This window comes from Chiloscyllium punctatum, chromosome 10, assembly GCF_047496795.1.
Source record: "Chiloscyllium punctatum isolate Juve2018m chromosome 10, sChiPun1.3, whole genome shotgun sequence".
NCBI classification, from domain to species: domain Eukaryota; kingdom Metazoa; phylum Chordata; class Chondrichthyes; order Orectolobiformes; family Hemiscylliidae; genus Chiloscyllium; species Chiloscyllium punctatum.
The window spans coordinates 89,554,662-89,570,032 of NC_092748.1; the positions used below are offsets into that span (position 1 = coordinate 89,554,662).

At 41.9% G+C, this 15,371-nt stretch overlaps 1 protein-coding gene across 1 annotated transcript in view; it reads left to right on the forward strand.

The window, feature by feature from the left end:
* The window catches only part of kynu (kynureninase), a 213,464-nt gene that overhangs the window by 171,519 nt on the left and 26,574 nt on the right, over positions 1 to 15,371 (forward strand). Inside the window, exon 11 of the mRNA XM_072579727.1 lies at positions 5,216 to 5,268. Within this exon, the coding sequence (XP_072435828.1) occupies positions 5,216 to 5,268 (53 nt within the window). The remainder of the gene's footprint in view (positions 1 to 5,215; positions 5,269 to 15,371) is intronic.

A 15,371-nucleotide genomic window follows, 5' to 3' on the forward strand; every position in this document is an offset into this window, starting at 1 on the left:
TGGGTTTAAATCCTGCCATTTCAGATAGTGGAATTTAAATTCAAGAGAATAAAATCTGGAATTAAGAATGTAATGATGACCATGAAGCCCTTGTCAATTGTCTGGCAAACCCATCTGGTTCACTAATGTCCTTTAGGGAAGGATCTCTGTCGATCCTACCTGGTGTGGTTTGCATGTGACTACATCTACAGCAATGACTCTGAAGTGTTCTCTAGACAATGAAAGATGGGCAATAAATGAATAAATTCCTGCAAATGAAGACTAAAAAAACAAAAGAAGCATATTGCCTAAATATTAAGTGATTGCAGAGCTCAAAAATGTAGAGGAATCTGGGTGATCAATTGCATTTTTTGTCATCATTCATGGGATATGGACTTCACTGGCCAGTATTTATTGCACGTCCCTAGTTGTTCTTGAAAAGATAGTGGTGAGCTGCCTTCTTGAATCATTGCTATCAAAATGCCTGCAAGTAGGCCGACAATGCTATCGAGAGAATGCTCCAGGATTTTGACCTAACGACACTAAAGGAATGGTAATATATTTCCAAGACTGGTTGGTGAATGGCCTGGAGGGGAGAGTCTTTTGGATCATGGTGTTCCTATGTACCTGCTGCCCTTGTCATTCTGGATGGAAGTAGTCATGGATTTGAAAGGTGAATGTCTTTGTGAATTTCTGCAGTGCTTCTTGTAGATAATATTAAGCATTGGTGGTGGAGGGTGTGGATGTTTGTGCATATGTATCTCAAGTGGGCTGCTTCTTTCTGGATAATGTCAATCTTCTTGAGTGTTGTTAGAGCTCCACTAATCCAAGGAAGTGGGAAGTATTTCTGACTTGTGACTTGTGCCTTATAGGTGTTGGATAGGCTTTGGGGAGTCAGAAGGTAACTTACCCACTGCAGGATTTCTAGCCTCTGACCTGCTTTTGAAGCCACCATATTTTTCTGGTCGATCCAGTTCTGTTTCTGGGTAATGGCATCTGTCAGAATGTTGGGGATAGCTGGGGGATTCAATGATAGCAATGCGATTGACTGTAAAAAGATGATGATGAAATTCTGTCCTGTTGGAGATGATCGTTGCCTGGCCTTTGTGTGGTACGGATGTTATTTCGCCACTTTTTAGCCCAAGCCTGGATATTGTTCAGGCCTTGTTGCATTTGGACTGGGACTGCTTCAGGATCTGAGGGGTCACAAATTGTACTGGACATTGTGCAATAATAAGCAAACATCCATATCGCCGATCTTATGATGGAGGGAAGGTCTTTGATGATGCAGCTGAAGACAGTTGGGCCCAGGACAGTGCCCCTGAGGAACTCCTGCAGAGATGTCCTGGAACTGAGATGACTGACATCCAACAATCATGGCCAGCTATGACTCTAACTAGTGGAGAGGTATCATCAGATTCCCATTGACTCCAGTTTTGCTAGAACGTCTCAATGGCACACTCAGTCAAATGTAGCCTTGATGTCAAGGACAGTCACTCACTTCAACCCTAGAACTCAGCTCTCTTGTCCATGTTTGAACCAAAAGATTATAAAAGTAAATTCGACACAATCTTACTGGACCACAAGACTGCTCTCTCATTAGAGAGACAACTGTAGTGGTTTAACCTGAGAGTCAACAAGCTTCAGATGAAGGGAGAGATTAAGATGGAAAGTCTATCACAGTAACCTCAACCCATGCAGGAACTGAATGCATACTGTTGGTGTTACTTGGACTGCAAGCCAGCCAAGTATGCTAACTGACCCTTATTAAGGCTGTAATAAGGCCAAGGGATGAGTGGCCCAGGCAGAACCCAAACTGAGTATCAGTGAGCAGGGTATTACTAAGCAAGTGCTGCTTGATGCCACTCTTGATGACACCTTTCATCACTTTACAAATGATCAAATGGACTGATGGGACTAATTTGTCGTGGTTTTTGAGTACAAGTCAAACCTAAGCAATTTTCTACATTGTTAGGTAGATACTAATGTTGTTGCTGTATTGGAACAGTTTGACAGGGGCTGTGGCATATTTTGGCGTAAAAGACTTCATTATTATTGGCAGATATTGTTGGGGCCCACAGCATTTACAGTCAATGCCTCCAACTGTTACTTGATATCAAGTGAATTGAATTGCTGAAGATGGGTATCTGTGATGCTGGGGAATCTCTGTAGAAGGCTGGGATAGAACATCCAGATGGCATTTCTGGTTTAACATTGTTGTAAATTCTTCAGTGTCATCTTCTGGACTGATGTGCTTTGCCCTTCATCATTAGAAATGCAGATATTTGTGAATCCTCATCTTTTACTGAGTTTCACAATGTGATGCAGCAGAACTGCAGAGCTTATATCTGATTCAATGGTTGTGGATTATCTCTGACTATCACTTACTGCTTATGTTGTTTGTATGCAAGTAGCCCTGTTCTATAAATTCACCAGGTTGAAACTTCTTTTATAGGTATGCTTGGTGCTGTTTCTGACATGCCCACCTGCACTCTCCATTAAACCCTTTGCCAAATGGTTTGACTACAAATACAGGAGGTAATTAGGAAGGTTAATAGAATATTCTCTTTTTTTGAGAGGGAAAGTAGCAAATTTGTACTTCAGTTATGCAGAGCACTGTTGAGACCACATCTGGAAGGATGTATTTAAGGAAAGATGTAAATGTGTTACAGAAGCATTTGAGAGCAGATTTTCGAGACTAATCTCTGGAACGTGTGGGTTGTATTATGAGGAAATCCATAACAGGTTAGGCTAATACCTACTGGAGTTTAGGAGAGTACGAATTACACGTTCCAGATGAAACAGTGATTCGCTGCTTACAATGTGGTCTCCTCTACATTTGGGAAACAAAGTGCAGACTGGGTGACCACTTTGCAGAACACCTACACTCCCAAAAAAACCACCCCGACCTTCCGATTGCCTGTCACTTCAACACACTGCCGTGTTCATTGATCAAAATCTCTGTCTCAGGCAGTACACAATAGACAATAGGTGCAGGAGTAGGCCATTCTGCTCTTTGAGCCAGCACCACCATTCATTATGATCATGGCTGATCTTCCTCAATCAGTATCCTGTTCCTGCCTTATCCCCATAACCCTTGATTCCACTATCCTTAAGAGCTCTATCCAACTCTTTCTTGAAAGTATCCAGAGACTTGGCCTCCACAGCCTTCTGGGGCAGAGCATTCCATACACCCACCACTCTCTGGGTGAAGAAGTTTCTCCTCATGATGCAGTGCTTCAGTGAGGCTCAGAGCAAGCTGGAAGAACAGCATCTTATTTTCCACTTGGGAACCTGCACCTTTCTGGACTCAACGTCGAATTCAACAATTTCAGCGCTTGAGCACCTTCCCCATGTCTTTCCCCCACCCCCACACACCAGACCTCATCATCACATGGGCTGCGACCAAACACAAACTGTTGCCAGTTACCAACAGTCCCCATTATCAGCTATTCACACTCCCAGGCTAGCACCTTCATCTGTCTAACTGTTTTTGAACAGTGTATTTATTTATTATCACGTGTGCTGAATTACAGTGAAAAGCTTTGTTTATGAGTGGTACAGGCAAATCACAGTAAGGAAGGATGTACAGATCAGAGGTTGTAAAAAGACTTAGACGGAGGCATACAGGTTACTTTTACATAGGGTGTGTGCAGGGCGAGATCAATGTTAGCAAGATCAGCATGATTTAAGGCTAGAGAGTCCATTCACGAGTGTAATAATGGCTGGGAATAAGCTGTCCCTCAATTTACTGATACACAGTTTCAAGCCTTCTGGCAGAAGAGGTTGCAGGATTACCAGGGTGTGATAGGTCTTTGATGATATTGGCAGCCTTTCCATGGCATGAGCCATGTAAATGGAGTCCATGGATGGGAGGTTGACTTCCATGATAGGCTGTGTACACAACCTTCTTTAGTTTCTTACTGTCCTGGGCACAGCAGTTGCCATACCAAGCCATTATGCATCCAAACAGTATGCTTTCTATGGTGCATCTGTAAGCGTTGTTGGGAATCCTTATGAACATGTCAACTTTCATAAGCCACCTGAGGAAGTAGAGGTGTTGTGCCTTCTTAACTGTCACATCTACATCCAGGACAGGTTATCAGTTATCGTCACTCTGAGGAACTTGATGTTCTCCACCCTCTCAACCTCCGTTCCGTTGATGTAGATGTGGGCATGTTCTCCTCTTTTCTTTCTAAAGTGAATCATCTCTCTTTGAGCTCTATCTCCACCTATTGTTAATGGTGCCTACTGTTTGACCTCTTCATAAATTGGCAAGGTACAGTTTAGAATATAATTTTGACTTTTTCTTTATTAATCTTATCAAGAATGAACAGTTATACATGTTGCCTAGATTCTCTACAACAGTTGAAGATGATTTGTTTCATAAATGGCATTTTACTGCTTGATATGAGTTTAAAACAATACTCTGATTTAACACATACATTCATTAAATTCAACCTAGCAGTAGTGTTGGACATAGACATAGCCTATATGCTTGATCTAGGATGAGTTAGAGGGAGGTCCTCTGAAACTGCTCTTTATTGTATGACTGCTTGATTTGAACATTCAGGACAACATGTGCATCTGCATTCCCACCATTAGGCTGTTAAGTTGTGTTTCCTTTCTGCATATTGGGGGAGCGTGTGTGTTTATGCATTTGTGGGAAGCAGAAAGATTTTGTTCATTTTTAATATTTCAGTCTGGGTGGGTTTTAATAATAAAGTAAATCCCTTACACATGTAAGTCAAGAATATCTGGCTTAATTTATTTTAAAAAAAACTAAATACAATCAAAAACATGCTGAACTGGCAATCCAATATTTTTTAAAATGCAAACTCTCAGCTACATCCCAATGGGGAGTGGAGAGTGATGAAAATGATCCCATCCCTCCTCACCTGCTCACAACAAAATTGAAGCACTTTTGAAATGGGACTGGTTTTGTAATATATGTTTAAGGTCGAAATTAATAGATGTTACTAGTGGCATAGAAGGTTAAAGGAATTGGGTGGGTAAAATGCATAGAAGTATTTGTTAAGTCATGATCGCATTGAATGGTCGGCAGACTCAACAGACTGAATGTCCTCCTCCTGTTCCTATCCGGAAAACAGCGGCCAACGTGCACAAAACATTATCATAGAAATAACAATGAGTTACTAGTCAGACAAACCTGATGAAGTTGCTTTTCACCATATATTCTGAATATATTCCTAAACAATGTTTGCTTAACTTTCAGGTTAGTCGGTTGGTGGAGTCACAACATCAAAACAAGATTTGAGATGGACAATAGTAAGTACCGGTTTGCAGAACTTGATTCTAAACATGAGTAATAAATCATGTAGATAATGTCAATACCAGACATGGGATAGTAATGTCAGAAAGATATATCTTTATTGTCTCACATTCTGTGAAAAGTTACTTATTTTGCATATGGTCAGATTCCGTCATCATGAAGAGCATGTGATTGCTTTTGTTGAACAAACATGTTACCTTTCAAATTATATTTTATCCATTATTGTTGATATAGTATAATGACTGGATTTATAAATACTTTGGTCTCTTTGGCTGGGGAGATAGTTAGACCAGGGAAAGCTATATTATAGCCAATAGTTTGTTGCTCTGAAATGCTGCAGTTGTTCTCATGACAGAATGTGAATAATAATGGAAGTTCAGAATATTGACCCAGTCAAAATAATTGAATGGCAATGTATGCTCTTGACAGAATGTTAAGTGAATTGGAGGTATAATTGGAGGCGATAACATTCTCACAAACAAAGTATCTTATTTTTTCAAAATAATTAGTCCAATTCCTCCAATCTGAGTCAGAGTCTGCATTTTGACAAGATCAGACAAGAAGCCACATACCGACCTACCTCAGAATTGTAGGCTAATCTTGGCAATGGTGATCTTGCAGAACTCAGTAAACACAAGGAATCCTTGCAGACAGCAGAAAATAAATCAATGTAGAAGCCACATCTCCTTTAAAATTATTTATTCAAGGAATATTGTCATTGCTGTGTGGCCCAGCATTGATTATCTATCTCAAGTTGCCATAGAGTGGGGACTGATGAGCCACTTTCTTGACCGACTACAGTCCATGGGAGTAGGGGCATTCAAATGCTGTGAGGAAGGGAGTTTGAGGATTTTGATAGTGAATAAATGGCCATATTCTGTAAATTCTGTGTTTGAATAGCCAAAAGCTCAATTCGGCTATTATTGCTTTCAAGAAACCAACGTTGTACATGAACTCTAACGCAGAAGCAAATAGAGCGGAGGCTGCAATTCTGAAATAAGGACAAAAATAATGCAAGAGACACCTGATTGTGTAGGTTCTGTGGAGAGAAACAGAGACCATTTTGAAAATGAAATATGGCAGTGACCATCTCAGATGGTGTCATATCTGTTGATGCCTAGGCTGATCCCTAGGTTATGGATGAGTAATCCCCCTTGAATGAGCGAGGGTGATTCTCTGTAGAGTTTACAGAACAAGTCCAAGTGGACTCCATCCCTCAGACAACCCTGAATTGATGACCAGCAAAGTCCAAGCTCATTTTGCATGACTGGGACACAGTCTCAGAATAAACGACTGATCATTCAAAACCAAGATGAGATATTTCTTTGCAAAGATGGTTGCGAATCTTTGGAATTCTCCACTTCAGAGGATTGTCCGTGCTCTATTATTGAATATATTTAAGGCTGAGATGCACTGATATTTGATCTCTCAGTGAACAAAGTATATGGGGAGTGAGTGGAGAAGTAGATTGGAGGCTGATGGTCAGCCAGGCTTATACTGAATGGTGGCTGTGCAAACTGGAGAAGTTGTATTGATTTACTCCCATTTCTTAACTTCTGAACTGTGGTGTCACCTTCCTTGTGAGGTGCTGACAAGCATGCCTCAGGTCAGGAATTCTTCTGAGGCTGATGAAGGTATTAGATTAGATTCCCTACAATGTAGAAACAGGTCCTTCGGCCAAACCAGTCCACACCGACCCTCCGAAGAGTAATCCACCCAGACCCATTTCCGTCTGACTAATGCACCTAACACTATGGGCAATTTAGTGTGGCCAATTCACCTTACTTGCCCATCTTTGGATTGTGGGAGGAAACCGGAGCACCCAGAGGAAACCCACACAGACACGGGAAGAACGTGCAAACTCCACACAGACAGCCGCTCAAGGCTGGAATCAAACCTGGGACCCTGCTGCTGTGAGGCAGCAGTGCTAACCACTGAGCCATCGCATTATTGTTCCCAAACTGCTTGAAGGATGAATGCTTCAACAAAAAGGATGTTTGGATCAGGTCTCAGTTGCTGGTAGCCCTCCATAATGCCAAGTTAGCACTTCCTTATCCATCAACCTCAGTCCCTGCCTTAGGTTGCTAACTTGTTGGCCATCATGGGTCCCAGCCATTAAAAGCATGCCTGGTGTGATATCCCTCTAGGAATGGGAGCCAAAACAAAAGGGCCATTGCCGACTGATTCTGGTTCCATCTTAACCTTTCTGCCAGGTCAGGTGAAATCCTGGCCAGCGTCTCTGGGAGTGCAGAAACTCCTCAGTACTGTACTCGAGTCTAATGCTTTGTGTTCAAATCTTTAAAGCAAGATTTGTACCCGTAGCATTTTAACTCAAAAGTGAGAATGCTTTTGCGGTTTCATTGAAATTTTTGCCAAAATCCCACAGCATGGACTCAGAAATATCTTCATGGAAATTTTAGCCACAATGGAATTCCTTTCTTTCCACAATTGCAAACTGATTTGCTTTTCGAGCAAAGTAGGTGAATGTACGCTTGAATATCACAATAGGGAATTCAATTTGATGTTCCCTCCTGCTGTTGCTTATTCAATCTCAGCAAACTCGCTGACCTAAATATTTTGCATTACCCATTTATATCGAAGCGTGCTGCAAACGTCTCATAACATGCATTTTTTGAAAGAATTAAAAATAAAAAACGGGACAATATCTGCTTTGTTTTGCATTTAATTCATTATTCTTATCACAGTTAAAGAAACGTGAAAAAGTATTTTGTCTAACTTCCCAATTCTTTTCCTTCCAGCCTTTCTCCTTCCCTGAATACTGCGACCTCATGAATATAGTCACATCAAAATATTCTGAATGCTGGGTCAATTGCAATGTTTATGAGTGAAAGTAATAGATTGTTTTTACATAAAGGGCATCCGCAACATTTAAAAGGCATTTTGATGGGTATATGAATAGGAAGGGTTTGGAGGAATATGGGCTGGGTGCTAGCAGGTGGGGCTAGATTGGATTGGGAGATCTGGTCAGCATGGACAGGTTGGACTGAAGGGTCTGTTTCCATGCTGTATATCTCTATGACTCTATAAGAGTTATATAAATTATTTGAATGTGAATTTAGAAGGTATGGTCAATAAGTTTACAGATGACACCAAGATTAGTAGAGTAGTGGATAGATAAGAAGGTTACCTCATAGTACAATGGGACATTGAGCAGATTGGCCAATGGGCTTAGGAGTGGCAGATGGAGGTTAATGTAGATAAATGTGAGGTACTACATTTTGTTAGGGCAAATCAGGGCAGGACTTATACACTCACTAGTAAGATCCTGGTGTGCTGCTGAACAAAGAGACCTTGGAGTGCAGGTTCATAGTTCCTTGAAAGTGGAGTTGCAGGTAGATAGGATAGTGAAGAAGGAGTTTGGTACGCTTGCCTTTATTGTTAAATGCATTGAGTAAAGGAATTGGGAGGTTATGTTGTGGCTGTACGGGATATTGGTTAAGCCACTTTTGGAATACTGCATTCAATCCTTGTTATAGGAAAGGCATTGTTAAAGTTGAAAGGGTTGAGAAAAGATTTACAAGAATGTTACTAGGGTTGAAAAGTTTGAACTATAAGGAGAGGCTGAATAGACTGGGATTATTTCCCTTGGTGTGTTGGAGGCTGCGGGGGGACATGGATAGGGTGAATAGTCAACGCTTTTTTTTGTCCCCAGGGTAGAGGAGTCCAAAATTAGAGAGCACAGGTTTAGGGTGAGATGGGAAAGATGTAAAAGGGACTGAATGGGGCAGCTTTTTCATGCAGAGGACAGTACATGTATGAGCTGACAGAGGAAGTGATGAAGATGAAACAATTACAATATTTAGATTAAATTACCTATAGTATGGAAACAGACCCTCAAAAGAGTAACCCACTCAGACTCTATATTCACCTTTGACTAATACCCCTAACACTATGGGCAATTTAGCATGGCCAATTCATCTGGCCTGCACATGTTCAGATTGTGGCAGACACAGGGAGAACGTGCAAACTCCACATAGACAGTCACCTGAGGTGGGAACCAAACCCAGGTCCCTGGTACTCTGAGGCAGCATGGCTAACCACTGAGCCACATTGCTATCCTGATTTAAAAGGCATCTGGATGGATATATGAATAAGAATGGTTTAGAGTGATATGGGGAAAGTGAGGACTGCAGATTCTGGAGATCAGAGCTGAAAATGTGTTGCTGGAAAAGCGCAGCAGGTCAGGCAGCATCCAAGGAGCAGGAGAATCAACGTTTCAAGAAGAGAATCAAGAAGGGCTTCCTGAAGAAGGGCTCATGCCCAAAATGTCGATTCTCCTGCTTGGATGCTGCCTGACCTGCTGCGCTTTTCCAGCAACACATTTTCAGCTTTAGAGTGATATGGACTGGCAAATGGAATTGATTAACTTAAGATATCTGGTCAGCATGGATGAGTTGGACTAGATGGTCTGTTTCCGTGCTGTGCATCTCTATGACACTATGACTCAAAGATAGTATTGTAACATTGTGGTTACATTGTGGTTTAAGTAATTGCAAAAATTGAAACAATGATCAAGAGACCTAAGTTCAGATTCCATACCAATTCAGAAATTTAACATCAATCAAATAATTCTAAAATTAAAAAGCAAGTAGGAATGGGGACTGTGAACAATCTTTAATGTCCTTCAGTGAATTAAGACCATAAGACCATAAGACATAGGAGTGGAAGTAAGGCCTTTCGGCCCATCGAATCCACTCCGCCATTCAATCATGGCTGATGGGCACTTCAACTCCACTTACCCGCATTCTCCCCGTAGCCCTTAATTCCCTGAGACAACAAGAATCTATCTATCTCTGCCTTGAATACATCTAGTGTCCCGGCCTCCACTGCACTCTGCGGCAATGAATTCCACAGGCCCACCACTCTCTGGCTGAAGAAATGTCTCCCCATTTCTGTTCTGAATTTACCCCCTCTAATTCTAAGGCTGTGTCCACGGGTCCTAGTCTCCTCACCTAACGGAAACAATTTCCTAGCATCCACCCTTTCCAAGCCATGTATTATCTTGTACATCTTTATTAAGTCTCCCCTTAATCTTCTAAACTCCAATGAATACAATCCCAGGATCCTCAGCCATTCCTCATATGTTAGACCTACCATTCCAGGGATCATCCGTGTGAATCTCCGCCGGACACGTTCCAGTGCCAGTATGTCCTTCCTGAGGTACTTCAGTTCTGTGTTCACTGAGGAAGACACAAGCAATCTCCCTGAGGTAACAGTGGCTGAAGGACCTGGACTTAAGGGAATTTATATTTGCCAGGATTTGGTGTTGGAGAGACTGTTAGGTCTGACGGTTGATACGTCCCCGGGACCTGATGGTCTACATCCCAGGGTACTGAAGGAGGTGGCTCTAGAAATCATGGATGCATTTGTGATTATTTTCCAGAGTTCAATAGATTCAGGATCAGTTCCTGCGGATTGGAGGGTGGCTAATGTTATACCACTTTTTAAGAAAGGTGGGAGAGAGAAAGCAGGAAATTATAGACCAGTTAGTCTGACCTCAGTGGTGGGAAAGATGCTGGAGTCTATTATAAAGGATGAAATTACCACACATCTGGATAGTAGTAACAGGATAGGATAGAGTCAGCATGGATTTATGAAGGGGAAATCATGCTTGACTAGTCTTCTGGAGTTTTTTGAGGATGTAACTCTGAAGATGGACGAGGGAGATCCAGTAGATGTAGTGTACCTGGACTTTCAGAAAGCTTTTGATAAAGTCCCACATAGGAGGTTAGTGAGCAAAATTAGGGCGCATGGTATTGGGGGCAAACTTGGATTGAAAGTTGGTTGGCTGATAGGAAACAAAGAGTAGTGATAAACGGCTCCATTTCGGAATGGCAGGCAATGACCAGTGGGGTACCGCAGTGATCAGTACTGGGACCGCAGCTTATTACAATATATGTTAATGATATAGAAGATGGTATGAGTAATAACATTAGCAAATTTGCTGATGATACTAAGCTGGGTGGCAGGGTGAAATGTGATGAGGATGTTGGGAGATTACAGGCTAACCTGGACAAGTTAGGTGAGTGGTCAGATGCATGGCAGATGCAGTTTAATGTGGATAAGTGTATGGTTATCCACTTTGGTGGTAAGAACAGGAAGGCAGATTACTACTTAAATGGAATCAATTTAGGCAAAGGGGCAGTACTGAGAGATCTGGGTGTTCTTGTACACCAGTCAACGAAGGTAAGCATGCAGGTACAGCAGGTAGTGAAGAAGGCTAATAGCATGCTTGCCTTCATAACAAGAGGGATTGAGTATAGAAGCAAAGAGGTTCTTCTGCAGCTGTACAGGGCCCTGGTGAGACCATACCTGGAGTATTGCGTGCAGTTCTGGTCTCCCAATTTGAGGAAAGACATTCTGGCTATTGAGGGAGTGCAGCGTAGGTTCACGAGGTCAATTCCTGGAATGGAGGGATTACCTTATACTGAAAGACTGGAGTGACTGGGTTTGTATACCCTTGAGTTTAGAAGACTGAGAGGGGACCTGATTTTGACATATAAGATTATTAAAGGATTGGACACTCTGGAGGCAGGAAAAATGTTTCTGCTGATGGGTGAGTGCCAAACCAGAGGACACAACTTAAAAGTACTGGGTAGACCATTTAGGACAGAGATGAGGAGAAACTTCTTCACCCAGAGAGTGGTGGCTGTGTGGAATGCTCTGCCCCAGAGTTCAGTGGAGGCCCAGTCTCTGGATTCATTTAAGAAAGAGTTGGATAGAGCTCTCAAAGATAGTGGAATCAAGGGTTATGGAGATAAGGCAGGAACAGGATACTGATTAAGGATGATCAGCCATGATCATATTGAATGGTGGTGCAGGCTCGAAGGGCAGAATGGCCTACTCCTGTACCTATTGTCTATTGTCTATTGTCTAATTCAGCTTTCTTTATCTGGTCAATATATGATCCAGTCCCACAGCAATCAGGTTGACTCTGATGAACAAGCAGGCAATTTTCCTGTACTGCTAAAGTCACTGTACCACCAGCTTTTGATTGCCTTTCAGAACAGACAATAAAGGTTGGCCTTGCCACTGATGTCACAACCCAAAGATGAAAGTGAAAGTAAACAGAAGAGTAAAGATGGGTAAATAATGTTGCCGTACTAATCACCACAGTCTACCTGAACAGAAGAACATACTTGATTGGCTTGTTTCTTTGACTTTAAATAGAAATATCATTCCTCCAGTTATTTTCAAGCTTCTTTATATTCATCGTCAACACTTTTTCATAGTCAAGAGTCCTCTAATGGATTTCAAGGAATGTCAACTCACATTGTGCAAGCTTTCCTCACTGATGGGTGCTTATTTAGTGATGCGCAGCAGCTGAGTTGGTGATGCAAACTCTAAGGATCCACAACAAACTTTGGTGAGAATCAAATGAATAACATCCTGAGTACATATCAAACAATTAATTCTGGAACAGTAATTCTTTCAATACTGAGGCATTTTCCAACACTGAAGAATAATTTATTCGAGCTGTTTATTCAATGTTATTTCCAATCATTTAAAATGTGATGGAATTTATTGTTTTGTAAGTGAAAGGAATCACATTTGTCATGTATTGTTTTTACTGTTTCAACACTTTTTTTCATTCCCTTGTGGGACATGGGTATTGCTGGCTGGCCAATATTTATTGGTCATCCCTAATTGCCTTTGAGAAGCTGGTGGTGAGCTGTCTTCTTGAAGTCCTGCAGCCCATAAACTGCAGATAGATCCACAATGCCACGAAGGAGACTTTAACCTCAGCTTTCAAAATAAAGCTTTAATTTTCTGCAAAATAAAATACAATGGATAATGGAAACCCATGTAAAACAGAAAGTGCTGGGGAAATACTCAACAGATCTGGAGGCATATGTGAAGACAACAAATATAACATTTCAGAAAATCATCAGTGGAATGTCATGCATCTGTAATGTTAACTCTGTTTCACTTGAAATACATGTTGCTGATCAGACTTGCTGAGGATTTCCAGCATTTTCTGGTTTCGTTTGTAATTTCAGACGAGCTCTGTCCAAATGTCAAATGATTGTCCTTAAGATCCAGCAAAGCGACAAAGAGAAAATGAATGGGCAGATGGACTGTATGAATCATGCTTTGTTTTTAGATTACCATTTCGGGACTTCAACCAAGACTTGAATTTTATGTTTTTTTTTGGTTCCATAACATTTTTGAAAAGGTTTTTCACTAATAAGCCCTTGAAGTTTTTCTGCTGTATCTTACCAAACTCACTCAATTAACTACTTAATCCAACCCTATGGCATTCTATCTCTACCTTACCATGCACTGTTCCTGGAATTGAAGGTATCCACTGAAAGACCTGCATCTCTTGTACCTGCATCATCTTTAGTAGGCTACTATGCATCCTGATGAGCGTTGGCATTCTGAAGATGCCCTCCTTGTTGATGGATATGCAGTGTGAAGGGGTCAGAGAAGGGCAAGATAGGTCCATGATTCCCATGGGTTCCAAGAGGTCTTGTGATTGGGTGTTGTAAAGGTATGTTCTTCCTGAAGAACCAGCTGATGAAGCCATGACACCAGTCCCTGGCAGCAGAATCTGAGCTTTCTACCCATATCTGTACCATCTCCAGGTGCAGCGGAACAGCCAGTGATGTTGTAAGAAAGTCAAAGACCTTCTCATCTCTATCAAGCCAAGTGGCACACTTTGATCTTTGCTACCTCGGACTCACTCCTTTGCTGCTACTGCACCAACCAAGATTCATGTTCAACCACTGTCATTACTGCATACAATATCTTGCTGTACTAATTCCTACTTCTTCAATTCCCTCACATCACTAGCCCTGCACAGCCTCTGCCCTGCTGCCTCAGTCCCTCAGCACAATGAACCATCTTTTGACCTCGTGCATCAGCCAACCACTTCTCTCTCGATCCCTCCCTTTCTCTCAATCTAGGAGAGGATAGCTCAAACTAGGGCAGAAAGGGTCCAGACTCATCCAGTGGTGCCTGACAAACAAACTGTTAACCCCTTATGAGGGTAGAATCTGGACCCTTGCAGGAAATGTCCAGGACAGCTCCTGGAGGGATGCTGAGGCATCCAGGTCCTCACAATCAGGTAAGTACTACCTTTCATTCAACTGCATCTTTCACAGTAACCCTGCAATAGTAGGATTATTCATCGTACACCACATGAACCTTTTGCTGCAATGTCCTCTCTCTCTAACATCTTGTGTGATGATGCTGCCCCTTTAATAAGGTTATGCTGTCCTTGTTTTTTTTCAAGAGGGGTCATAAAGACAGAGGTTCAAATATGTCTGGAAATTTTTTTAAAGACTTATACAATGAAAGGGAAGTGGCCAGTTCTCCCAGTTCAGGGCATTTTCTGGTTTGGTTTGAGCAAGCAGTCTGTTGGATGCCGCTGATCAAAGAAAGCTGTTGGAGGAGAAGGTTCTCTAACTCAACACAGGTTTTCTGGCTGACTCTTTCTCTCTCTCTCTCTCTCTCTCTCTCTCTCTCTTTCTCTCTCTCTCTGACATCACTCCTGTCAGAACCTGTGTTCGAATTTACCTTTTTACCAAGGGGGTGCTTATGGGGACATTTGCAAGTATTTGGAACAGCATCATTAAGTTGCAATAGAGTTGATTAGGTTTTTTCATATTCTTTTTCTTTTGTCTACGTGTAAATAAATTCTATTTTGTTTAAAACCAAGTGGTTTGACCATCTGCGTTGCTCCTGGAATATTCACCTTACATCTGCTTAAAACAACTAGAAAGGCTAGGGTCTGGGCTACCTTCTTCAAATGGTTTGAGGGGATATGGCCTGGTCCATAACATTTGTGAGTACTAGCAAGGTGTCCATTCTTTGGGAGAGAAATGGGCTGCTCCACCAGAAGGTTCCTTCTCGGCCTTAAACCAAGAGTGTTCAAGAGGCCTCAAAAGAAGCATCAGGAAAGCTACCTCTTGCAACCTCCCCGATCTGCCAGTTCAGATACTGATGCTTTGATTGGAACTTCAGCCTTTGGGAAGACTAGCTGGTCAGCATTTTACTGTGACAGCTCCACAGCTGGCCAAGAAAGAAACACCTGCGGCTGCAGACCAGGTACCTGCTCAGCTCCATGCAGGAT